This window comes from Saccostrea echinata, unplaced genomic scaffold (assembly GCF_033153115.1).
Source record: "Saccostrea echinata isolate AGI-Se365-2 ecotype Australia unplaced genomic scaffold, CSIRO_AGI_Sech_v1 ptg000009l, whole genome shotgun sequence".
Taxonomy (NCBI): Eukaryota; Metazoa; Mollusca; class Bivalvia; order Ostreida; family Ostreidae; genus Saccostrea; species Saccostrea echinata.
This window is the reverse complement of record NW_026889758.1, coordinates 12,207,501-12,234,839: the sequence shown is the minus strand read 5'-3', so window position 1 is coordinate 12,234,839 and position 27,339 is coordinate 12,207,501. Positions and strand designations below refer to the sequence as shown.

Here is a 27,339-nt window from a genome sequence, read left to right as displayed (position 1 = left end):
ATTCATTAAATTCAGATACAGCGAAATTAGAACAATTTCACAAATGATACATGCGAATTGCAAATATTTAAGGTTTGTTACTGATGTTGTGCCCGCGTATTTAAGAAATACTTTTTAAATTTTCTACATTTTTCAATGTCATCATTCAAACATACTCTAATCCAGCTTTCAAAGATAACAAAGTTTACCTTGACCATAGTTATAATAATAAGTAAAGCAAAGTGTCGCATCAAAATATAGGTCAGATGCTGACCTGATTGGCAACGATCCTTAGATCCATGCAATTTTGGTCCAGACCAGGCTTATACATATATATGTACTTTGGAGATGGCCTGCTCCAAAAACTTTAAATTTGGGATACCAACTCAAATAGCAATGTTCAGCATTAGTTCATCTTCACTTCATAATAGTGAGCTGAAAAGGCATCACTCTTATGGCTTCAAAATGTCATTAGAAGAGAATTTCATTAGAAGAGAATTTCAAAAACAACAACAACAAAAAAAAAACCTCCACAAATTCAGATATTTTAGATATTTTACTGACTTGTGATTAGAAGTGCCTTTGATTAAACAGAAAGCATAATTTGTACTTAATTTGAATTTGGGAAGAAAAAATTAAATTCTTTGAGAAGTTGTTATCATGAGTCACTTCAGTCATAAAGAATTAATGGCTGCTTGCATCATTCAATGCTGACAATTTTTGCCTGAGAATCTAGACTTATTGTTCCTGGCTTCACTTCTCTTCAAATCAAATCTGGCACAATTCTCTCATTCTGACAGTTAATTTTTCATGCTAACATCATAAATAATAAATATTTAAATTCAAAATGGTTGCCATGTGTTGATATTGTTGCTACTACAAATCATAGATGTCATTGCTGTAGATGAAAGGGGAGGTAATTGGGTATAGCAGAGCCATCCAAATAACAAGTCCTATTACAAAACTGGCGATGAGTTTGTGACGGGTCTCTGTGTTCGGGTGTGCCATGACCTCGCGAAAGGCTGGGAAACCCATGTGATTACAGAATGCATGTACTACCACTGGTGCAATGAAATGTCCTGCAAGATGTTAAAGATCTTATGATATAAACATGAATGGGATCATCTGTTTTTGACTTCTTTGCCACATTTATTAAAAGATCATACACTACAAAATACTGTACCTGTTCTCAGGAATAGAAATGCTGAGTAAGCACCAAATAATGTTGTGTAACAGAGCTGGAACACTGAAATAATAAAGATATTGTGTAACAAAGCTGAACAATGAAATTATAAAGATTCTGTCAAATATTGTGTAACAGAGCTGGAACAATGAAATTATAAAGATTCTGTCAAATATTGTGTAACAGAGCTGGAACAATGAAATTATAAAGATTCTGTCAAATATTGTGTAACAGAGCTGGAACAATGAAATCATAAAGATTCTGTCAAATATTGTGTAACAGAGCTGGAACACTGAAATCATAAATATTCTGTCAAATATTGTGTAACAGAGCTGGAACAATGAAATTATAAAGATTCTGTCAAATATTGTGTAACAGAGCTGGAACAATGAAATTATAAAGATTCTGTCAAATATTGTGTAACAGAGCTGGAACACTGAAATTATAAATATTCTGTCAAATATTGTGTAACAGAGCTGGAACACTGAAATAATAAAGACTCTATCAAATATTGTGTAATGCCACAGGAGCCCTGATATAATAGACATTTGTACATGTATGTACAGCAAAGAAGTGAACAGGAACATTTAATGACTCAAGAGAAAACCACAGATTTTCGATCTGATAGATATAATTCAATATTAATACTTGGCTTAAAATGCATATATGTGAAGTTTTCAACATTTAAAAAAGTAAAAAAGATGTAAATTTGACTTACATGATTGTTTGAATGCCTCTGATAAAGCTTGTCTACCTTGTATAACTTTCTCAATCATGTGATGAAAATGTGCTGTAAAAAATAACAAATATGAAGCACTCAACATACTAATACACAAATTTTGAAGCAACTTCTCATCCTAACCAGAAGCTTTGATGACATGGTCTGGGTCAATGCCTACGACACTCGAGAAAATTAGATTTTAGTCCAAAATTGAAAATGTAATTATAAGATTTTTTTGTAAAACAGGGCCCTAAAGCCCATAATGTAAACACAATATAGCTATCCAGGTAAGTACTGTATAGAGGGTTATTTTCATCCTGTCTTATTTTCGCCCTTTCACACTTGCAAACAATTTTGCCCCATTTTAAATTCGCCAAGTCTCAGTTCTGTTTAAGAAATTATACTTCTTTGAATTTGCCCTGTTTTAAATTCGCCCACCTGTGAGAATGGCAGAAGGGGCGAAAATAAAATGGAGGCGAAAACTTCCCTGTATACAGCAGTTTATTAATGTTGATATGTAGGGCTGGAACGATACAACTTTTTCTGTATCGATATGTATCACGATATTTGAGTCACGATATGATATGTATCACGATATGTTGAATTGGTTATAAAATCTTTTTTTGTATTGAATTGAACCGAACATTTCTACACAAATAAGAATAATTTATTCAAAAAAGTTGTATATCTGTTGTAAAACAAAATTATTTTACACAAGTGATGTTAATTATTATGTATTTCATATATACATTTACATTTAGCATATTTATTTGATATATTAAACCCAAAATTTTAAGTAAACAAAGAAAAACATAAGTCAGAATTTTTTGGCCATATTTCCATATGCGTCAATATATGTAAGATATGCATATCGTCCTCGCACAGAATTGACATTATGGATATTTCGATATATCGTCCCAGCCCTATAAATATGTGGTGCACATTTACAGAGTTTCCTTACCTACACCAAAGAAAAGTGGACATAAAAACACTGACATTCCACTTCCAAAGCATGGGACTAACAAAGGCAACATACAAGCTCTATAGATCATCTCCTCAGATATTGGAGCCTAGAAAACAATCCTTTAGGGTCAATATAAATATGGATATCCATGTGTTGTACAATAAACCAAATGCATGGAGTTAAATTTAAAGATAGTGAAGATACCATAACAACATTTTGATCCATGAATAAATTTTCATCTTTACAATTCTTGTACTTAATTTATGACACACCAGTTGTTTTCTTTTAGTTGATTAGTATTGTCACTAAAACTTACAACTATATGGTTTCTAATCCAGATTAGGTTTTTCAAACTGTTGGTCCAATATCTTGGTTCTGAAATAAAAACAAGTTCAGGAATTGTTAACACTTGTTTTCAAATTAACAGGAATCAAGTTTATACCAATCTGATATTTCTGTTTACATTAAAATTCAAACATTCTACAGTTTATAAGTAAATATGGTAAAGGAATAAAGACTTCTACCTAAATATATTCTAAATACACCATCTACATAGTGAAGAGTTAAGGGTCCCAAGAAAAGAACCTATTAAAATAAAAGAACACATTGGTTACAATGATTCTTAAAATAAGCTTATGATACTTTACAATTAAATGCTAATTATAATCTGTAAATTATTACACAGGCATGCATAGAAAGATAACCATCTTCATGAAGAAACCCAACATAATCACTTTGTATTTGTGTGTGTGTATGTGGTTCCCTATATATTAGGAATCTGCAGGTGGGTGGTACCCAATACATTAAGAAATTTGTTTGTGTGGAACCTTATATTAATGGGTTTGTGCTTATGGACTTTGTGTTTATATGTGTGTTATGCACGTATCTGGACATTGAATATGTAGAGACGATATTTAGACTCTGTGTGTGGTACCATATTGTGGGACAATCTGTGTTGTACCTTTATTAGACCTTCATGTATGGGGGAGGGGGGGGGGGATTTTTGTGTTTGTGTGTGATACCCTAAGGATTTTGTGTGGAACCCTATATAAGAACTGTGTTTTGATAAAATCTTGGATATAAGGATGTTAAATACTATATTAAAAACATTCAAAAACTAAGAATAGCAGTGTAAAGTCCATCTAAAGCTATTTTTTTGTTTACATGATTCAATCTCTGTTAATTTATCTTTAATAAATTATAAATTAAACCATAATTTAAAATTCCATTCTCATCAGAAACACCACAATCTTTATTTAAAATGATTGCTGTCCAGTTGTTCTACCACACAAACTGTTTTATATAATAGGCATAAGATTTGTTAAAAACTTGATTTTATGTTCTGTACAGCAATACTTCAAAGCAAAGGATACAGTATATATATGTTATTGCAAAAAAAAAATTACTGAAGTGATCTTAGGCTAAATAAATCCTCTTACCATAGTAAGAAATAATGGCAGGATGACAGCTAGGAAAATACGACTGAAACGGATTCCTAGCCACTCTAGGAAGGTATGGGCCTACAAAAAATATAGTGTATATGTCAGAGAGAGCTAGTAAACAGTGGATAAAACTTGTACTTACTTTTCATGGTTTTATACATCAGTAATAAAACAGTAAGCCAAGGACCAAGAATTACTCACCTTAAAAAAGAACAAACATAAAATCATTTCTGCTAATGCATGTAAAATTGTAAATACAGTCAAACTTCATTATCTCAAACTCGACAGGACCAAAATTAAACTTCAAGATTTCTGAAGATTTGAGACAATGAAATTTTAAAAAAAGATGAGGCCCATGCCAGGGTAACATCCCTCACCTGAGCACTTTGGTTAGAGAAAAAAGAAATCAGTTCAGAATTGAAAAGTTAAATATATGAGTGGCCCCACCCTACCCAAAGAGGGGCAGGGAAGGGGGTCATGATCTGAACAAACTTGAGTCTACACTAACTGAAGATGCTTCCATATTAATATGACCAATCATAGCTTACCGGTAATTTGCTGTTCTTGAGAAGTCTTTAAAAGAATTTATCCTATATATTCCTATGTTAAAGTTTGATCGCCTTTGTGGCCCCATACTAGCCCTGGGGGTCATGATTTGAACAAACTTGAATCTACACTATTTGAGGATGCTTCCAAATAAATATAATAATCATGACTTCGTTGTTCTTGAGAAGAGGAATTTTAAAGATTTTTCTATATTTTCCTATAGATTTAAAACTTTGATAGTACCCATTATGACCCTACCCTACCTCTGGGGGCCATGATTAGATGCTTCCATATAAATATAACTAATCATGGCTTTACTCTTCTTGAAACATGAAAGGAATATTTTAAAAATTTTTCTTTTGTATTCCCATGTAAAACTTTGATCACCCATTATGGTCCAAACCTTCATCAGGGAGTCATGATTTGAATAAACTTGAATCTACACTATGTAATGATGCTTTCACATAAGTTTCATCTTTTCTGGCCCAGTGGTTATTGAGTAGATTTTTAAAAGATGCCATTAAGTTTTCACTTATACTCAATTTTCTCCTCTTAAAAGAGGGTGTGGCCTTCATTTGATCAAACTTGAATCACCTCCAAGAATGTGCTGTGGCAAGTTTGGTTGAAATTGGTCCAGTGGTTCTTGAGAAGACCTTGAAAATGTAAAAAAAAAAATACAGACGACACATGACATGGGACATAATTCGATCGGAAAACTTCAAAAGCTCACTTGAGCCTTTGGCTCAGGTGGGCTTAAAAGAAAAAAGTGGTTGGGACTTCCAATTCACTTCAATATATCCATGGTATTAAAAATATCTGTATGCAAGCTAAAAATAAAGTTCAAATGTACATGTAAATTCCAAAATTCAATTGAGCTTGAAGTGTGCAAACACCCCTATAATTATAGAAAGCATAGCCTTCAAATTCCATACTAAGGTTATCAAGATAATAACCTATTTATGGAATATGATATATCTTTGCCCCAAGATCCATTCACTTAAATTTAGCCTTTAGCCTTATAACTTAGAATGATGCATGTTGTTAAAAAATCTACATTTGAATTTTGATAAAATAATATTTCAGCTCACTTTGAAGTGATATTCAGGCCATGGATTTTGCTGTAAGGTGATGCCTTGAATAAAGTAAAATGCACAATGATTTCAAATGCTTTAATAGAAGTTAGGTGAAAATTCACCTATGATTTTTGGAAAACAGGTTTTAGGAATGCATTCCTATTAGTATTACTAGTATAAATGAAAGCCATTTACCTAAGGATACACATTTCATGAATACTGGCAAAAGAATTCTGTAGTTGTTGCTCATAATCAAAAAAAGTTAATGCATGATTGCAGGCTGCACTAAATTGTGATAACTTAAGCTCAGATGAGCAGACAAGTAAAGCATAAAACTTACATTTTCCGAGTCTGAAGATGTTCCAAAGCATTGCAAAAGAATTGGAATTATCACACATATGATGGATACACTGGTGAAGCGACGCTTTATGGTGTCTGGATGATCCCTGTAAAGCATAATTAAATTTGTTGAAGGATACAATGAAACAAATAACTTTGTACCAAGATTATTCTCACATCATCAGGGCCTGGAAGGGGCCGTTCCATGCATCCTTCTGCCGAAAAGTGGTGCAATGCAATAATGGTGCGCTGTGCCAACGTGATGCACCTGTAAAATGCAAGCATGTATGATTTTCTAGCTTGTTAGTTCATCACAGTCAGGGCTATTGGTATTTTTTATTGAAGTTAGATGGAACCTGTGATATATCAGATAATAAAATCAGAACCACCATTCAACATATTTACATCCACTGGCAAAGAAACAAACTTTCCTCCCATGTGGTTTGTAAGTGTCAAGTTTTATTGGACAGCTAACCACAGTTTTAGGAAAGTCACGCATATGAAAAATATTACCTTACAATGAAATACCTTATCAATGAATTCTCTAATTACGTTTGCCTGTCCCTTGATCTCTAAATCAGCACTTTTTTGAAAAAAATTTGGTGCTTTGGTATAAATATAATTTTTCTAAATGCTTGCTGTGTTAGATGACAAAAGATTTAAGAAGTTCTAAGAAACAGAAAAATCAATTCCTATCACATTTTTATTTTCCTAAATTTTGTTGTCAACGATATATGCATTATCATAGCATTATACTATCAGTATGATACACATGTGTAGTGTAGAATGGCCCCAATGTTTCCTCTTGGCCCCTTAAATTTCAAAATGGCCCCATCATTTTATGAAAATTAGGGCTATTGGCCCCACCTGTTGTTTGACTTTCCCAGACACTGCATCATAAAATATTTTTTTAAAAAAAAGGCTGAGATAAGTTTAAACAGCCCTATCACAGATAAATGAAGTATCATTTGAATAAGGTTGCCTTCTTAATTGCCATTTGATTTCTTTGCACAACATAAGCATACAAATACACAAAATTCCAATCAGGGTCAAACTAATATGTGGCCAAAACATGTGCAGATTTCACAAAAAACATGAATTCAAAGTTTTGTGAAAAAGCACAGAAAACAACAGAATGATTTTTCATTTATTTATTGATAGGAAAATTCAACAAGAGGCCCAAGGGCCTTAACAGTCACCTGAGTATAATGCAGCAATTTAGAGTATCCATAGAGTATAAAATGAACTGAAAGGTGAAGCTTTGTTGCCCAAAAGCAAGAAAAATAGGGTGATCAGGATCAACAAAATAATTAGTCTAGTATTCATTAACAGTTCATAAATTAGGTTCTAATCTGTTCCCCATTTATCACTATCACCATACAGTATATTAACAAACTATCAGTGCTTCTGTACTATTTTAATTCCTAGTTGAGATCTCTTACATTGGCCTCTCTTGTTCTTTGATAAACATTTAGAAGACAAGTTATTTTTGTCTCATTTTTATTTATCTATTACTTACAAGTCTACCTGATCATTAAAACTACGAAAGTACTTTTTGTATTATACAATAAAAATTCTTGCATAATTTTCTTATTCTATTAACCTTTCAAGTACATTATTTACAGTGATTAATTATCAAAAGTAAATGGCAAAGGGGAATAACTCCTCTCAGTAGGATACAAATTAATATATGCACGGACCAGAACACTTGACTAAATGGTCCAGATGTTCAAAAATCTGGTAAAAATACTCTAGACTTCCTTATTAAAACTTTTACTCTTTTTGCCCCTGATATGCCCAGGTGCAGAAAAGATTTTTAAAGAAATAATGCATTTTTACTACAGATTCACTATATTATCAATAGAGCCCCCCCCCCCCCCCCCCCAGCGAGAAACACCAGAGCCTCTCACCCTGGGACCAGAAGTTTGCCCATCATAAGAAATCACTTTGTTTATCTGCTAACACTAAGAGCAGACAGGATTATTTAATAGAATTAATGCATTTTCACTATATTATCAAGAGCCCCACCCTTACACCAGCACATCTGACCCAGGGGTCATGCAATTCACTACTCTGGAAGAAGCACTCTTGCTCATCATAACTATACAGTTAGCTTCTTTGCTTTTTAACCAGGAGCAGAAAAGAATATTTTCAAAGAAATTTTGCTTTTTCACTATATAATCAATAGAGCCCCCCCCCCCCCCTTTTCACCAGAACTCATGACCCTGGGGCCATGAAATTCACAATTTTTGAAGAGGCATCCTTGCATATCATAACAATGTACTTAATTTGTTAAAATAATACCCAGGGGCAGAGAAGAAGATTATCAAGAAATAATTCACCTTCACTATAGGATCTATATAGCCCCACCCTAACATCAGAACCCCTGATCCTTGGGCCATGAATTTCACAATTTTGGAAGAGGCATCCTTGCTCATGATAACAATGTACTTAGTTTGTTTAAATAATACCCAGGAGCAGAGAAGAAGATTTTCAAAGAAATAATGCACTTTCACTATAAGATTTATATAGCCCCGCCCTAGCACCAGAACCCCTGACCCTGGGGCTATGAATTTCACAATTTTGGTAGAGTCACTCTTGCTTATCATAACAATGTACTTAATTTGTTTAAATAATACCCAAGAGTAGAGAAGAAGATTTTCAAAGAAATAATGCACTTTCACTATATGATCTATATAGCCTCGCCCTAGCACCAGAACCCCTGACCCTGGGGCCATGAAATTCATAATTTTGGAAGAGGCATCCTTGCTTATCATAATTATGTATTCAATTTGTTTAAATAATACCCAAGAGTAGAGAAGAAGATTTTCAAAGAAATAATGCACTTTCACTATGTGAAAGTGATTGTATAGCCCCACCCTAGCACCAGAACCCCTGACCCTGGGGCCATGAATTTCACAATTTTGGTAGAGTCACCCTTGCTTATCATAACTATGTATTTAATTTTTTTCAATAATACCCAGGAGCAGAGAAGAAGATTTTCAAAGAAATAATGCACTTTCACTATATGATCTATATAGCCTCGCCCTAGCACCAGAACCCCTGACCCTGGGGCCATGAATTTCATAATTTTGGTAGAGGGCTCAATGCTTATTACAATCATGGCAACAGTTTGACTGCTTGATGTCCAGGAGTAAAGAAGAAGATTTTTAAAGATAGCACTAATTTTGATGGTTTTAGCCCCACCCTTCAGGCCCCAGGGGGGCAGGGACCATGAAATTCATAATTTTTGTACCCCTTCACCCATTGATGCTATATGCCAAAATTGGTTGAAATTGGTTCAGTGGTTCAAGAGAAGAAGCTGAAAATGTTCAAAAGTTTACAACCGACGGACGACGCAGGACGAAAACAGATAGCAATAGGTCACCTGAGTGACTCAGGTGACCTAAAAATGGCCCCTACACTCAATTTGGCAGCATCACCACACGATTTGTCACGTACTTGATAATTTGTTTGTACATTTGTGTGCTGACGTCATGTGCAAAGAAATCCATGCAATGGCAAAAAAAAAAAATTACCAAATTCCAGTGACGTCGTATTTAGCTGCACTTCCTGTGTAGTTCATTGCGATGTCATATATTTTTCTATGCCGTTAACGCAATGTATCATTGTGACGTCAATATTTATTTCCATGGTTAACGGCAATGTCTCAAAAATCCATGACATAGCACAAATTCATTGTTCTGACCAATCAAGGGACAGCATCGATTGTAAACCACCTGGGCGACCTGGCTCTCCTGCCTTGGCAAGGATGAGCCAGGAAACCAGGCTAGACTCTCTCCCGCACGTCATAATAAAAAAAAAAAGTGGGGGTTAGAGTCAGAAGAATCTTGGAATTAATGTCAATAGTGCTGGCAACTGTAAAAAAAAATTGCTGGGGAAATGTAAATACCAGTAAGAATAATTGCTTTAAAATCTAAGCAAAGTATTTTAATTCCCACCCACATGCTTAATATTTGTGATGTCAGCTAGTGTTTTATGTGTGTGTCTGGGATTTACTGATGTTTTGGATGTAACGCTTCCTTTACCTGTTTATCATTCACTGATTCAGTAAAATGAAACCAACAATTGTCAAGATTTTGGGACAGAAGTGAATCACACCTGATTAAAGAAAACCTATATTACCTGTTTTTGTTCTTATCATCAACCCAGACATAAAGACTTCCGACATAAATAACTGCAAAAAGCAAACAAATTAAAACTGACTGCCACTTCTCCAGTTCGAATATCATGGTGGGCGCCATTGTTTTTTTTAGCCCCGGTTTCGGCACGTCGATTTACCCAAATGGACCCAAATGGAAATCAAATGGACACAAATGGAAACCGAATGGAATATTAAATATATATTATCGTATTATCAAGTTGTTACTTATTTAAAATGATGAAAATTATGAACTTACAAATGGAGAATATTAATAAATTATTCATTTCTAATTTTGTATTTTAAATACGAATTAATTTTCTTTAGTATTATATAGGCCTAATTATGGGGAGGGGGCTACGGCCATGAAAACTATATAAATTTAAAAATGAAATACTTCAATTTTGTATTCAATGATATGCAAAAGTTATTACAAATACATGTATCTTAATTATAAAATACAAGACTACCACACTTGACATAAATTTTGCCAAAAGTTTAATTTTATCAAATATTTGACCCACGAAAGGAAAACTATATATTAAAAAAAATTCATACTCAATGCAATGATTATGTAGATACATGTGTATACATTATATATACAGGACTGTCTATTTTTGTTTTTAAAAAATATAAAAGCTAATAATCTTATGTCTTATTCAAATATTTCTCAATTTAAGAAATATTCTACCTGCCACATATTATCATATATTTTATTATTATTATTTTTTTTTTTAAATGAATCTGACTTCTTTTTATGCCATACAGAACAGATATTAGCATAATTGGGAAGATATTTTTTTCTCAAAAAGATGGATTTAGTATTTCAGTGAATGCGGGAATAATTGCATGGTGTTATCAATTTAAAAAAATTAATTCTATAATAATCCAGAACATCAAAGTGGTTTTAAAGTCAGATTCCTTAAGACATTTTTAATCATAGAAAATTTATTTAATACAATTATCACTTCAGTAACTAAAGCTATATTTAAGCAGTGTCAGCTTGGATGAAAATAATTAAATTCCTAATCATCTGATACAGTTCAAAGTGAAGAGATATACAGTCCAAACTATAGTAAGTTTGTTGTGTCAGGGTATACCGATGCTAGATGATTCATAAATCGTTTTTTTTTTTTTTTTTAAATCTATTGCATTTCGTTAAGGTAAACATATAATTAAAAAGCAAACGTAATTCCAAAAGAAGTGGCTAAGATGAAATATAAAATATGATATTTTAATTAGGTTGAAAATTATAGAATATTACATTAAAAAATGTTCTAGATAACAAATTTCTTCCGAAAGAAAGCTTTTGAATTTAGAAAGAAACGATTGTATAATTAACTATAATTTTAAAAAAAAGGAAAAACTTAAAATAAATAAATAAAAAGTTAATTCACATTGGAAAGAAAAAGAAGAAAAAAAATTAAATAAAAAAAGGAGGGTTGGGGCTCTGAGGTAGAACCACGCCCACGTCGTAGAGCCTGGGAACACAAACAAGTTGAGGCAAAGAGTTCAACAAGAAAAAAAAAAAAAAAAAAACAGGAAAATTTGGTTTTTTGTGCATGCAAATTAACTGGCATGTAAATGAGGTTTTCCTCTTATTTCTTTAAAAATCTATACTTCAATTTTTTGTATTTAATCGCGATTCTACGAAAACATCGATGTCCGTCTTTGGTTTTCGCATTTATAACAGAGTACTAGATTTACCGCTTTTCGGCAGGTGATATTCCCGATCCAGTACTAAATAAGTAAATTTATAAAGGTTTTTATGTATTAATGAATTCATTTAAACTTACAAAATGTGCATGAAAAGTTTGAAGAATTTATGTGCATCGATAAAAAAGAAATCGCAAAAAAACCAAAATCCGGGACCGTCGGGAGTCGGGAAGACTAGATTTACCGCTTGCCTCATTTATGTGACCGAAACTGAAAGTAGTAGCCCAAAATGATGGAGGAAAACCCTTCAGGTGAGTCATTCTGTGTTCTGTTTTAGACGGTGTGCTGTCTTAGGTATTATTGATTCACCGAAGCTAGATATTTTATTTTGATTTTTAGCATCACTAGAACTGAAGGGTTGTGCATATTAGCAAATCAGTTAAATTTATACCTTATTTTCACAGTAGGGCTTGGTCCCTGAGAGTGTCACAAAATATTTATTTTTAAAAATTAAGTTTTAAGTGTATGTTTTTTCTTTTTTGCACTCCAGGAGGTTTTTTACTCGTATTCTGTAAACTTAAACACTGTTAAAATAATATCACTAATGACTAAAACAAAGATAAATCTTTTGGGGGACATTTATTTGTTTCTGGCCATAAATCCATGTTTTGTGTTATTGTCAATTAAAGCACATACAAAAATGACAAAATGCATTTCAATTTATAAAGAGTGATTTACTGCAGCAGTGATACATGTTCCAAATGACAAAATGAATACAAATAACCAAAAAAAAAAAAAAAAAAAAAAAGAAGACAACGAATAAAGAGTTTGAATATTAGCAATGTATTTTTAAATTAAGTTATGTCTTTGTTATTGTAATTTCTGTCAGAAATAAAAAAAAAATGGTGTAAGCATCAATTAATAGTATTTATTGATGATAAAATTCATTATGTAAGGTGGCATGATGATGATGATGATTCTAATTCTTACAATCGTTATTTGCATTAGACTTGATGATGGAAGTTTATTAGAACCTATATACTTAACATGCTTAATTTACATAAATCAAATTTTCACTATCTCAAAGTTAAAGTGAAAATATAATTTGGAAATAAGTAAAAAGTCAGGCATTGAAGTGTTACGCAAACAAATCAAAATTTTCCTTTATAGTGTGTCAAAAACAATATCATGTACATGTTCAAATTCTGTCACAACTCAGGGTTGTCCTTAAGAATCGAAGTAAAAGGGGACATTCACCGGTAAAAAGTAGAAGGGGATCTGGGGTTCCTCACCTAATCGGGAGTTTAGGAGGAATGCCAAAATAACCGGGGAATTACATCATTATAGGCGGGGAAATTCCCCGGCCCCCGGGTCTTAGGGACAACCCTGCAATTTAATCTAATCCCAGTTATAATTGCTGAAATACCTGAATCTTTAAACCAGTTAACCCATTTCTGATATGTGTGACAAAAGTTACTTAAGTATTTACTCTCCTTGTTCCTAAATGCTCTTATAGACATGAATTTTCTTGTAAGATATATGAAAATCAAGGCCAAGTTATGAGCAGGTCTGCCACAGCCCAGCAGGGCTAACTCAATAACTGTCCAGTGAAAGGCCCATTCAAAAACAATATCTTTTCCTAACCGAATGTGTTACTTTTCCTAATAGCCATTGAACCCCCTAAAGAGTAAAGAATATATATTTGGATATATGATAAATAAACTTGCTACTCATGTTTTTATTTATTACAAAAATTTAAATAGAAATTTAATTGATAAGGAGCACCAGAAATAAAATATAACAAGTTTTTATGTATATTATGATTTTATCAAAATTTCCCAAAATGCAGTAATTTTCCCCAAATTTAATGGCCTTGACCCCAGTACATATTGTACCAAGAAGGAGCGTGAGAGCCCTACCCAGTGTTGAATTACTGCTGTTGTGGCTCGGTATGCTACACAGCTACTGTCAGGATTATTATTAATCATTGAGGAATCACAACTTATATCCTCAGGCTGTTAAAACTTTCTGGAAGTTTACATAAATTAATGTATCTACAGGGACACCTACAACTAAAGCACAGTGATCAAATCCAGGATGTTTCTTAACAAGTGGTCCTTGACCTGTTCTGAAAGTGATTTCCTTTATCATGCAGCTCAGCAATAGAAAGTGTTGAGCTTTTATTCGGTAAACTGTGGCTGATAATATATATACAAATGTACCGCGAAACTTTTCCCATTATTTATTGTCATTTGCTTTTCTGTCTGTGTCTGAAATTAAACATTTTATTTTAGGAGTTATTTCCAGGTATAATCTTTTTTTGAAAGATATTTAGAAGCTCAATATCCATCCTTCCCACAAAAATCTACTGTTTACTGTTTTTAAAATTTTTTTTTTCTCTTCAGAATTCGTTCCTTTGTTTTCCATCTTTTATAAAGACAGTAAATGTCTACTGATTATTTCATCTTTACAGACCAGACTTGAATCATTTTCTATTAAATTGACAGAAGTAGTAATGAAATGATGCTTCATAAGCATATAATTATGATATTTTTTTTCATTTCAGAAGACGCTACTACAACATGATTGGAAATCTTTCTAGTTACCTGTCAGACGAGCTGAATCTTGAGAATATGTTTTTACGTGCAAAGTAAAACTCCAGAATATGAGAGCTGGCATTTTTTTTTACTTGGTATGTATATATGTATTACATACAGTATTATCATAATGAACATGATGAAGAAAAAAAAAACAGTTGGAGAATGACCAGGAAAATTTGATGGCCTTCCACTGAGATTATTAAACAAGAGTCTTGTGATGAAAAACTTATTGTAAAAAAAAATGATTTGGGCTACTCTTTCCTATTTAACATATCAGTTATAATAATACATGAAACATTTTATTATGTTTTGAAAGTAAAATAAGTTCAATATCACACGTGTTACAAATGCTTTTTATACTATTAATTGGAATGTTATCACATTTTGAGAGCAACAGAACAAAATGATGTACATGTACAACTTATGGTGCTATGACAAAATGTGTCTGAATAATTAATTTAAATACAATTCTTAATAAATGAACTCAATGTTAATTTTATGTTTTTCATCACATCCTTTTTAATTTAGTTTATCTCTCAAAAGAAAAAAGTGAAAGCCAATGGAATAAGGTATAGCATTTATTTAATTTATAGGTGTGCATGTCATGGAGCTTTTATATTTTTGGCTTGAGTGAGCCAATTCCACCAGTGATGTGTCCAAACCAGTATAACGACCAAGCCTGGCTCACTCGAGCCTTGGAGAAATGTAAAACCTCTCCAAAGAACTACCACTGTGTGATGGTCAACTCTCCTGTTCAAGCCCATCATCCTCAGTATAAGGAATTTTGTCAAATACCAGTTCAAGTTCCCAAGGGTATGGCTCATTTTCTAAAGAGAAGTTTTCAAACAGAAATGGTTTAACAAACCTGATAAAGAGGTATCAATATATTGTAGTTCATGAAAGTATCCTAAAAGTAACATATGTCTACTCTCTTTCAGGGAAATTTGTTATTTTAAACAAAGATAAACATAACATTGAGTTTATCAGCTGTCCCCCTGAAAGATACCAACCAACAGAAAGAATGACAAATCAAGCAATGATTTTCCAGTGTGAGCAGGAGAAGTCACAATGTGATGGAGAGGGTCAGGCTCAGTGTGACAATGGATCTGCGGAGATGGACCGTACATGTCGTTGTGACTACACAAATGGCTACGTACTTGAAGCTGTAGCCAATGAAAACCCGGATAATATCACCTGCATTCATCCCAAACTGATAAATTTGGAGTGCACCAAGTTTGACGACTGTCGCCAGAACCAGACACTGAGTGAGACGTATCAGTGTGTGGACAAATGTCCACCTGGACAGGGTCATCCACCAGGGTCATCTCAGTGTAAAGATGTGTGAGTTGGTTAAATCTGGTCCCCCCCCCCCCCCAAAAAAAAATAATTATTAGGGATTTATGAAAGGAAAATTTTGCAAAAAACAAAATAACATATCCATACAATTTAATCAATATAACAGACTATATAAAGCTGGGTCAATTATTTTAAATCAGGGATTTTTAAAATGTGGACTTAAGAGGCAGTTTTAGATTTAATTAACACTTTTTTTTTCAAATAGCTGCCAAGTATCTCAATCATGAGCTTGTTTTGTCTCTGAAGTCCCATATTACTCAAATTTTGACACAATCTGTTTTCTAGAAAGATGCTTCTCATTTGGGTATTTTTTTTTTAAAAATTCTATTCACTAGTATTGGCATTTTTTCTTCGTTTGCATAATACAGTTTAACAATATCAGAGATCTCTTTTGCTATCTATTTTGAAAAATAAACTGACTATGTGACTTTTGATTTTGTTATCAAAACTTTAAAAAATAACTATGACATTATAGTACATTGTTTGTGTATTATAATATACATTGCTGGAAAACATACTACAAAATACAGTTGTTTTGTAAATTCACAGAATATCTTTCTTAAAAATAAATTTATCTTATAAAAATTTACCAGTATCTCTGCTGTATAAATAAATAGTGTGTAGTAACAGCTTGGAGAAAGTAACAGATTAATGCTAATACTATTGATCTAAAATGATGTATTTTTCAACCCAAATGATCTAGACATTTTCAATTTATTCATAGTCAAAACTTTATATCTGAAGGTTTGTTTACATGATTTAATCCTGATCTGTCCTTATAAGACGTACCATTAAGACATGACACTAATTTGCCATTTTGGAGACATTAACAGTATTAGATGAGTGAGACCTTAACTGTCCAACTTACCATAGCACCACTTCCAATTTACTAATTATCGATTCTCTGCAGCCTAAATTGCCTTTGACAGCTATTGTGTAATCTTGTCTACCTGAACTCTTTGTGCACTGAAGCGCCACAAAAGAATGATTGCACTTAATTAGTGTACAAAATGTGGCCCCCGGTAAATTGCGCAAAAATAAAGTATAGAAAATAGCCCCATGAGATGAATAATGCGATTCTTCTATATCTAAATCGCAACTTCCTGAAATTACAGGAATTAAAAGTCCATAAAAATAAAGAACGAAGCTGTGTTTTGTAAGAGGGGTCACTGCAATTCATGAATCTCCATTGATATTCAAAGTTATTCGGATTTTTAAAGCCTTAATGCATGGTGAGCGCATTGCTGCCCAAATTTCTCAAAAGGACAGAAGGTGTATAACTGTTGGAAATTCATCATATTTAAAGGAGAATTTTGGACAAGCCTGCGCTCGGGGTAAACTTTTTGAAAAAAGGTACAAAACACCGACCGTTTCCTTCACTATTCACGGGTATTTACATGTCATTGACCTCATTATGACCTGTTAAATATTCCAATTTATCACGTGATTTGTAGACTCGGGTAACTTTGTGAATACTAAAAAAAAATCAATAAATCACGTGACTTTAGCTCCGATTAGCAATTCAGACCGTTACATTTTCAATTGATCAACATCGAATTATTTTTTCTGCCCAGAATTTTTAGTAGTGCTTAATATTGCTAAAACTTTCATTATTTTGTGAGTAAATTTGAAAATTTCCATACCGGTATTTTTTTTTGTTGTTGTAATTTTGCATATTTTTCTCTGTAATTTTGCTTACTAGTATTTATTTTTATTTTCTCCCCACCCCTTCTTTTTGGTAAATTTTCTACAATTTTGCTTTGTTTATTTTATATCAATTATGTATTTACGTTGACCTTGATGTAGGGAGAGGGCTAAATAAAATAGGCTGACCTTTCTATTAAATTCCGTTTACTTTTCTTAACAAAATATTCTTTAAATTAAAACAAACATCTTTATTGATTTCAAAAGAGTTTGATATATACTTTTCGAAGGAGTTCTTTAGGTATGTATGAAATTCCTCTTTTGGTAAAAGCCAGGCCCGTAGGAAGCAATTTCAGTTTTTGGGGCACAGCCATACATTTTCAGTTGGGGGCACTATCAACTACATGTACCAAAAATTCCTTGACAAGCAAAAAAAAAGGGGGGAGGGGCATCAGACGTAATTATTGAAGGGACACAACTGTAAGCATGGATGGTATGGTAGCTATGTTTTCTACAGTGTGCTATATATATCGGCAAAATTGGGGGGGGGGGGGCGCTCTGTGCACCCCCCGGTTCCTACGGCCATGAAACCGATGATAATAGTGGCATCCGATGGATATAATATTGCTCAGGTATTAGGTCCACATTTGAAGACAGAAAAAAATAATGATGCTACCATTCATAAGAAATATTTGACTGATGAGGGTTATAGAATTTTAAATTTGGTAAAATGTAATGATATTTTAGTTTTAGTCCTTGAATTTAGGGGTTCGCTTGGGGGATCAATGAGTTTCTAAGGCATAGTCAACATCTAAACAATAGCATAATTCCTCAAAATGTTTTTGACTGTAAAAATATAAGTACATGGGGTAGAAGTACATAAAGATTGTTAAACACTGGAAAGCTTACTGGGACAAAAAATAACAAAACAAAACAAACAAGCACATATACAATTAATAAAATTGTTTTAGTGGTTAAATATCACTACAGCATCTCAAAAAACTGTTTTGTTTTGTTATTCCGTACACAAGTATTTTCTGTACTTAAGAATGGAGAGAGAGAGAGAGAGTTTTATATTATTTTGAAAATTCGATAAGACACTAATCTTTTTGAAAATACAGATGTTGTTTTTCTTTTATCTTATTTTTATTTTTTTCATTAAAACAATGTGAAGTGTGTGTTTACATGTACAAGTAGGCCTGGTTTATTTAGTATTGATTTTCCACGTATACGCCACGTACGCGATCGCAACTTACCCTATTTAACATTAAAAAAAAAAATTTTTTGAACAAAAGTAACCTGTCATTCACCTGTTGTTTTCTAAGTAAGCTGCTAGATTTTGTTTATTTACTATATGACTTCAAGGATCTACCAGAACCTACCAAAACTGGGGAAAAAATCTGGATTTAGGGAAGGAGTACATGTACATCTTCAAAATCCTCCCCCGCACCCCTCTTACCAAAAAAAAAAACTGGCTTAATCTTTGAAAAGTTTAAACATGTTCTTTGTGTTTACTTTTTGCGTATATTTTTATGCCCCCGGATCGAAAGATCCCGGGGGTATATTGTTTTTGTCCTGTCTGTCTGTTTGTCTGTTTGTTTGTCTGTCTGTCTGTTGTCAACTTTAACCTTGCCCATAACTTTTGATTGGTTGGAGCTATGACTTTCATATTTCACATGTGTATTCCTTGTGACAAGACCTTTCTTTGGGTACCATCATATTTGACCTTTTGACCTTGACCTTGGAGTTTGACCCACTTTTGCAAAATTTTATGAGACTTTAACCTTGGCCATAACTTCTGAACAGTTGGAGCTTGGGGTTTCAAACTTCACATGTGTATTCTTTGTGACAAGGCCTTCTTTTGGATACCAACCACTTTGACCTTTTGACCTTGACCTTGGACTTTGACCTACTTTTGAAAAACTTTAACCTTGGCCATAACTTTTGAACAGTTGGTGCTTAGGGTTTCAAACTTCACATGTGTATTTCTTTCTGTATTTGACAAGTCCTTCCTCTGGATATCAACCACTTTGACCCTTTTGACCTTGACCTAGGAGTTTGACCTACTTTTGAAAAACTTTAACCTTGGCCATAACTTTTGAATGGTTGGAGCTAGGGCTTTCATACTTCACTTATGTAATCCTTGTGACAAGACCTTCCTTTGAATACCAACGATTTTGACCTTGACCTAGGAGTTTGACCTACTTTTGAAAAACTTTAACCTTAGCCATAACTTTTGAATGGTTGATGCTAGGGCTTTCATACTTCACATATCTAATCCTTGTGACAAGACCTTCCTTTGGATACCAACCACTTTGACCCTTTGACCTTGACCTAGGAGTTTGACCTACTTTTGAAAAACTTTAACCTTGGCCATAACTTTTGAATGGTTGGTGCTAGGGCTTTCATACTTCACATATGTAATCCTTGTGACGAGATCTTCCTTTGGATACCAACCACTTTGACCTTGACCTTGACGTTTGACTTTTATTTTAAAAACTTTAACCTTCACCATAACTTTTGAACAGTTGTATCTAGGTCTTTCAAATTTCACAGGTGTTTTCCTCGAGACAAGATCTTTCTTTGGGTATCAACATTTTTTATCTTTTGGCCTGGATTTTGACTTGCATTTGAGAAACTTTAACCTTCGACATAAGCTACCATACGGGGGCATAGTGTTTCACAAACACATCTTGTTTTTTTATCATATCATGCTGAGTAGTTCCCAGAAGCCATTAATTAACTGGCTATTACATGTTTTCAATCGATAGATGAAATGCCCCGCCTACTCCGAATATTAATGAGACACAATAAAAACCCAGCTCGGACAAGCGCAACATTCTGGAATTAACACCCACTAGTGGACATTTTTAATTACCTTTATTAAATTTAAAGCGCCGTTCTCAATGTAAATTTTTGCAAGTAATGTACCACACAGATAACAAAATATTGGTTAGGTTTAAATTAATTAAGATTTGAGTTAAGAACCCTCTATACACTGCACACTAAAGAGTTCCAGTTCCATGGTATTTTTATGCAGTTAGAGTGGTCTACCCTTAGATCTAAAATGAAACAAATTGAAATCTGAATTTATTATTCAATTTGTAATCAAATCAAACATTCCTAACATTTCATTTAGTCTAGTTGAATTAAGTGAATGCCTTATTTGCATGCATTTTTGCCATTTAAATAAGCAACAGTGATTTCAGTTCACCAACAATTCATTGTCTTTGAATATTTTTCCTGAGGATAAATGGCAGGTACACTGTGTTGAAAATTAAATAGATAAACTCCATATTTATATCTTAATATGATATGATTTCCTCAGAGTCTAAAAAACGTTTTTCATTGGTGTATAGAGGGTCCTTAATTAGATGATGTTAGAGTGGTCCGAAAAAGGGGCCACGGCAATATGCTTAAGTGGAAACATTCTTTCCTGTTGCATGCATCGTCTGAAATAACAGAGTTTGTCTGAATACATGTAAGCAAACAAGCATGGGTGAATGAGGAAAAAAAAACACGGCTGGGACATAATTTTACATATAATTAATAGAAAAAAAATATTTTCACCACCTTAGAAATTAGCGCACATGTATATATGCATGGTTAATCAAAATTCAGGGCTAGACAAATAGCATTGCCCGACGCCCGGGACAACCAATTTTGTTTAGTGGGCAAGTTATTTGATAAGTGGTGCCTGCCCGCGGACAAGTGCTTTTTCCCATTTACAAAAAATCATATACTCAATATGTCTTTTGTGTTACCGCTTTTAAAATATCATGAATCACAACAAAGCATCTGTTTTCGCTGCTGTTGACCACTATAGAATACTCGGTCGGAACTTCTCTAGAATTTACCCATGAATGTGTTGTTAAAATAAACGCAAGTCGTAAAACATGACATCTTCCGATGTCGTCAAAAAAGTTGAATTGGATTTTAGACTTTTTTTATTGACAAAATATTAAATTCATTCTGTGAATACAGACGTGCTACTGTTATTAAAATTGGTTGTTGATTGGCAATCACATAGTCATGAAGTCGATAGCTCAATCGGCATGCAGTAGTGTTCACAGATTTGTCTCTTTTGTAGGTTTTTTGAGATCATCTTCACCTTTTTCATTAAATTTATTCAAAGAAAGTATATGGAGTATCTTATTGAAGAATTTTGAGGAGAATAGAATGAAACTTTGACTTTACCAATGCCCTGAAAATATCGAAAGAAATCTGGGAGAATTTAGTGATTTTAGATCTAGGTTGATTCCCGTGTAGTGTCTCAGTTGAGAAATAATTTAATGTTAATGATTTTGTTTAAATTAAGAAACAGGTCGGACAAACATATTTTTTGGTAGGACAAGTAATTTTATGATGATAACCTGTCCGAGGGCAAGTAATGCAAAATTCTATTTGTCTACCCCTGAAAATTACTTAGAATTTTTAACTGTGTTTTCCTTATTTTATTTTTAGCAATGATGTGAATTTGCAAAATTTAGAAACATAAAAATTAATAAAATTATATACCATTCTGACCCAAATTCACAAAAATAAATTGACGTAAAAATTTCCAGAGATACGGTAGGCAAGCTTGTGCTCTTATGTTTTCTGAGACAAAATGTGATGTAAAATCAAAGAAAATTGCATAAAAATGAGAAAATTGGGAAATTGACATACTTCTGACCTTTCTGTGGCCTCTGTGTATCCTATAGTTTACAACCAATACTCATTTTGTGGCAGGGGTGACAACAGGTTTTTATTGATAAACTGTTGCATCATTCTAAGAGGCACCCAGGGGCCAAAAAGGGTCTTAGCTTATCTTGTCCTTTGCAGATATAAAAACACTTTTGTTAACCGATATTGAAAAATATTTTAATTTTGGTCTTCTTGACTTCTTTTTGTATTATGAAATGCATCTAAAAATGAAAAAAAAAAATTTAGTAGAGTCTTATTAATTCAAAAGTTAGATAACACACAAGCTACAAAATTAAAAGAATTATTCTACTACATAACATTGTATTCTTGCAATTTGTTTCTTAGGATTTCAATCCCTGCACCTGTTCCAAGTTTCCCTTCCTCAACAACCACACAACCATCTACACCAAGAGTACCTGCAGGTAAGTTCTGTTTGATTTTTGAAGTGAAGCACGTCATCTAAAGGAATGTTTTTCTAAAACTTTTCATTTTTGTGTATACATTTGTGTATTTTTTTTTTAGACAATGATATTATGAAGTCTATGAAAGAGAAAGATGACAACAAAGATGTGATAATAGTTATTGTTATTGTTGTGGTCATCGTCATTGGAGCAGTCATTAGTGGTGTGATTTTTCATATCTGTAAGTACTACATGTACTAGTTACTAGGTTGGTTGAAGTAAAATGATCACTGTTTTATCTTTAATCATGTTGTCACTCTTTGTGGCAAACATTTTTATTCTTTTGACTATATATGACTGCCGTCATGAGAAAAGGGCCCTTAAGGTCAAAATTTCACAAATTGACTTTTTGGTAAATTTTGATAGCCGAACTCTTTCTGAATGCAAATATACATCAATCTTTAAAATATCTCACTTTTTCAGCATTCAGCATTTTAGTAAGGTCGCTTCAAAATAACGTTGACGTTACTTACTGAAAACGTAATGACGTCGCGTGCCTCAAATTCAGTTTCCAAACAGTCTTTAAAAAACTACAATTTTTAAATAACCTTAATGATTTTGACACATATAAACCTGAGATTTTTTTTTCTTCCAAGCAACTAGTATGTAATTATTCATGAGGGGAGTCTCATACTATTTTCATTTTATATTAGAGCAGATCTAGCACTAGTATATATATATAATCCAAATTTAGGTGAAAAACTCAAACTTTAATCTATAGCACTTTCACTTACAGTTTTTAAATAATTATTCACAAATATAAAATAGATGAAAAGTTGTTACCAGAGGTTTTTATCATTAAATAAGAATTATCTGGAGAGAAGTGGGTTCTCAATTCAGCTGGTAAGCATTGCATATAACTTTTAAAAGGAAAAAATTGTGTCAGGGGCACGGAAAGGGGCTAATGCAGTTGCAAGCCTTGTTTCTTTTTAGTATACAGTTGGGATATGTCATTCTTAAAACGTGCATAATAACAAATTTTTTGTGGCAGTCTAGTGTATATCAAGCAGAAAGATTTACAAAAAACTAAAAAATAACCACTGTGCACTTTAAAAAAAAATGTTTCAAATATAGTGCGAATTTCCTCGACAATACATTTTATAGAAAATATATATTATCTTTGACCCAAATGCCTATGATAAAAATTCAAACACTGAGCTGACCTCAATTCACATAATAAGTTAAATCGTACTTGTATCATTCAATCCATCGTATGCAGTACTTTCGTAGTGTAATACTTATTTATGATTGCTAATGCATAATTGTATGCCCTAATTTAATTTCTAATGCGTATTTTGAAAAATTCAATGCATATTTCTGCAAATACGCACCTTATCTGGAGCTCTGTATTTGTTAAAAAACAATCTTCTAAAAGTCAGCAGGGTCAAAATGACTGAGGTGAGTGTTGTAGCCATTGAACATCTTGTTTTAATGGTGAAAGTTCTAAAATATGAACTGACCCAATATAATGACAATGGTAGAAAAATACCATTAAAGGCCTATAGCTGATCATTATAAACTAATTAAGTGAATAAAAGTGTTACAGATTTTTTTCTCATTGTTTTAGATTGTAATTATCTTCAATCCAAAGGGAAAACAAGTACTACAACAGTTGTAAACAATACCCACAATATATATTTCCAGCAGGAGAATACACAGTATAATGGTAAATTATTGTCAAATCCTACATTTGGATCAGATCAATATGTTGCCCAGATTTATATTCGAATTATACATAATATATATGTTATGTATTAATTACCATTTCTTCCCAATAGTTTGATTTTTTTCTTTAACATAAGTAGGAAGAAATATTTTTGAACAAAATAAAAGAATTTCAGTTAATTGTGTGTAAATATGAAGATTGATTAAAATGTAGTATACATATTGAATTTGAGTTTCTTTTACAGTTACTGAAAATAAGATTGAAGGTATGTTTGCTTTTTGCACAATGGAGAGAATTTTACACTTTTTAATCAAAGATATAAAATAGGAACTGTGAATACAAAAATGTCCAATATACATGTACATAGGTCTAAAACTAGGATAAAAAAAACCTGCTCACAATCAATATCTTATATCTGATGACCTAATTTTAAGAACAGACATTACAAATTATAAAGTAAATAATGTACATTTGAACTTTGATATCTTGAACATGAATATCTTGGATATGTCTCAGGGAATCTCAGCATGTTGTCTTTATGTGTTTTAACCTCAATTTCTTGAAGTTTTTTCTCAGCCACATGGCATTCAAGATAACAAGGTTTGACTGTATAATAAAAATTGTTTTAAAATTATAAGCCTGCCAAAAAATTTGTACTGGTTGTCTAGTATGGTCAGTTTGAGCAAACATAGACATGAAATTTTGATTATTTTTTTTTTTAGAACACATTGACACTTTAATTAAAGTTGATGAAGTAGGGAATATGGCAGTTGGAGGAGAAAACACCATTACATGTAATATAAACGATGGAAGCCAGACTGATCAGGTAATTGTTTCTAACTTCCTGTTGTATGTCAAGGATTTATAAACATAAAAAATGAGAACAAATCTGTTAAGTAGAATAAGACTACACATAGTAACTACATGTATTGACAGAGCTATGGTAATAAACTAGATACTAGTGATGCAAATCCTTAGTAATATGATTACAAGTAAAAAAAAAATATAACTACCAGTGAATGTACATTGCTATTAGTATTATAACCAGTTAATGTACAGTCATATGATATTGTTATTGGTGTATATGTCAATGTATACTTTCAATTATACTCAAGTTTACATTTTTCTTGATATTAGTATTTACCTATCCACCTTGCCGCTAGTGGCACATAGGGTCTCCGTGATTTAAGTATATGCTTCTGAGTAGTCAGATTGCAAAAATTTCAAAACGCTAAAATAAACTTTGATACTGTAATTTTTTTTTCACCTAAGTGGCTAATTTAAATACATATGAATTTCACAGAGTAAATTTTCAGTTTTGAATCAGTTTACTATTTTGGACAAATTATTACAAACCCAACAGATGATTTCACTTGGGGTCAATACCTCACCATCCCTGAATGTTTTTCTTTAAAGATGGGACAGGTCATTTTTGCTTTTGAAGAATAACTTTTAGGCCATCTTTAAAAAATGTTTGTTTGCCATCTCCCAACCAACTGACTAAAAGTGGCCCGACTCAAAACTTATTTAAACCTTCAGGAAATAATTTCATTTTTATTAGCCCACCTGAGCTGAAAGCTCAAGTGAGCTTTTCTGATCACCCATTGTCTGTCTGTCCATCTGTAAGTAAACTTTTCACATTTTCAACTTCTTCTCAAGAACCACAGGGCCAGTTTTAACCAAAATTGGTACAAAGCATCCTTGGGTGAAGGGGAGTTTAAATTGTTAAAATAAAAGGCCAAACCCCCTTACAAGGGGAGATAATCAAGAAAAGACAAAAATAATGTGGGGCCATTAAAAAATCTTCTCAAGAACCTCTGGGCCAGAAAAGCTGAAACTTATGTAGAAGCAAATTTGGGTAGTGTAAATTCTAAATTGTTAAAATCATGACCCCCGGGGGTAGGGCAGGGCCACAATTAGGGAATCAAAGATTTACATTGAAATATATAGAAAAAATCTTTTAAAATCTTCTTCTCAAGAACCACTTGGCCAGAAAAGCTGAAACTTATGTGGAAGCATCTTGGGGTAGTGTATATTCTAGATTGATAAAATCATGACCCCCGGGATAGGGCGGGGCCACAATAGGGAATCCAAGTTTTACATTGAAATATATAGATAAAATCTTTAAAAATCTTCTTCTCAAGAACCACTGGGCCAGAAAAGCTGAAACCAATATGGAAGCATCTTGGGTAGTGTAGATTCTAGATTGTTAAAATCATCACCCCCCGGGGGGTAGGGCGGGGCCATAATAGGGAAACCAAGTTTTACATTGAAATATATTAGGAAAAATCTTTTAAAATCTTCTCAAGAACCACTTGGCCAGAAAAGCTGAAACTTATGTGGAAGCATCTTGGGGTAGCGTTTATTCTAGATTGTTAAAATCATGACCCCCCAGGATAGGGCGGGGCCACAATAGGGAATCTAAGTTTTACATTGAAATATATAGATAAAATCTTTAAAAATCTTCTTCTCAAGAACCACTAGGCCAGAAAAGCTGAAACCAATATGGAAGCATCTTGGGTAGTGTAGATTCTAAATTGTTAAAATCATGACCCCGGGGGGTAGGGCGGGGCCACAATAGGGAATCCAAGTTTTACATTGAAATATATTAGGAAAAATCTTTTAAAATCTTCTCAAGAACCAATGGGCTAGAAATGCTGAAACTTATGTATCCTTGGGTAGTGTAGTTTCTAAATTGAAAAAAATCATGGCCCTAGGGTTAGGGTGGGACCACAAAAGGTATTACAAGGGGGCAAAGTCTGGTGAGCATTGTGGCCCTTGGGCCTCTTGTTTATTTTTGGAATTTCTCATCCCATCAACAACTGTTTTGATTTTCAATATATTTTGAAAATTATAAGCAT

At 33.0% G+C, this 27,339-nt stretch overlaps 2 protein-coding genes across 4 annotated transcripts in view; one reads left to right on the top strand and one right to left on the bottom strand.

Annotated features, from left to right (window-relative positions):
* Window positions 1-514: 514 nt before the first annotated feature.
* On the bottom strand, window positions 515-10,512 carry LOC133183315 (CAAX prenyl protease 2-like). Its single transcript, XM_061318276.1, has 9 exons — window positions 10,394-10,512; window positions 6,249-6,354; window positions 4,287-4,367; window positions 3,372-3,432; window positions 3,164-3,222; window positions 2,845-2,953; window positions 1,881-1,952; window positions 1,163-1,225; window positions 515-1,058 (listed from the first exon to the last, which is right to left on the bottom strand). The coding sequence occupies exons 1-9, from the start codon at window positions 10,510-10,512 to the stop codon at window positions 856-858; spliced, it is 873 nt and encodes a 290-aa protein (XP_061174260.1). The 3' UTR covers window positions 515-855.
* A 4,125-nt stretch (window positions 10,513-14,637) lies between these two features.
* LOC133181784 (uncharacterized) overlaps window positions 14,638-27,339 on the top strand; it is a 21,251-nt gene continuing 8,549 nt past the window's right edge. For 2 of the 3 annotated variants that reach the window (XM_061316374.1, XM_061316373.1), the window contains exons 1-8: window positions 14,638-14,757; window positions 15,259-15,478; window positions 15,604-16,006; window positions 22,697-22,773; window positions 22,874-22,993; window positions 24,380-24,478; window positions 24,723-24,743; window positions 25,201-25,304. In XM_061316374.1, the coding sequence (XP_061172358.1) occupies window positions 14,731-14,757; window positions 15,259-15,478; window positions 15,604-16,006; window positions 22,697-22,773; window positions 22,874-22,993; window positions 24,380-24,478; window positions 24,723-24,743; window positions 25,201-25,304 (1,071 nt within the window). In that variant the 5' untranslated portion in view covers window positions 14,638-14,730. The remainder of the gene's footprint in view (window positions 14,758-15,258; window positions 15,479-15,603; window positions 16,007-22,696; window positions 22,774-22,873; window positions 22,994-24,379; window positions 24,479-24,722; window positions 24,744-25,200; window positions 25,305-27,339) is intronic. The other variant, XM_061316377.1, reaches the window with a different exon arrangement.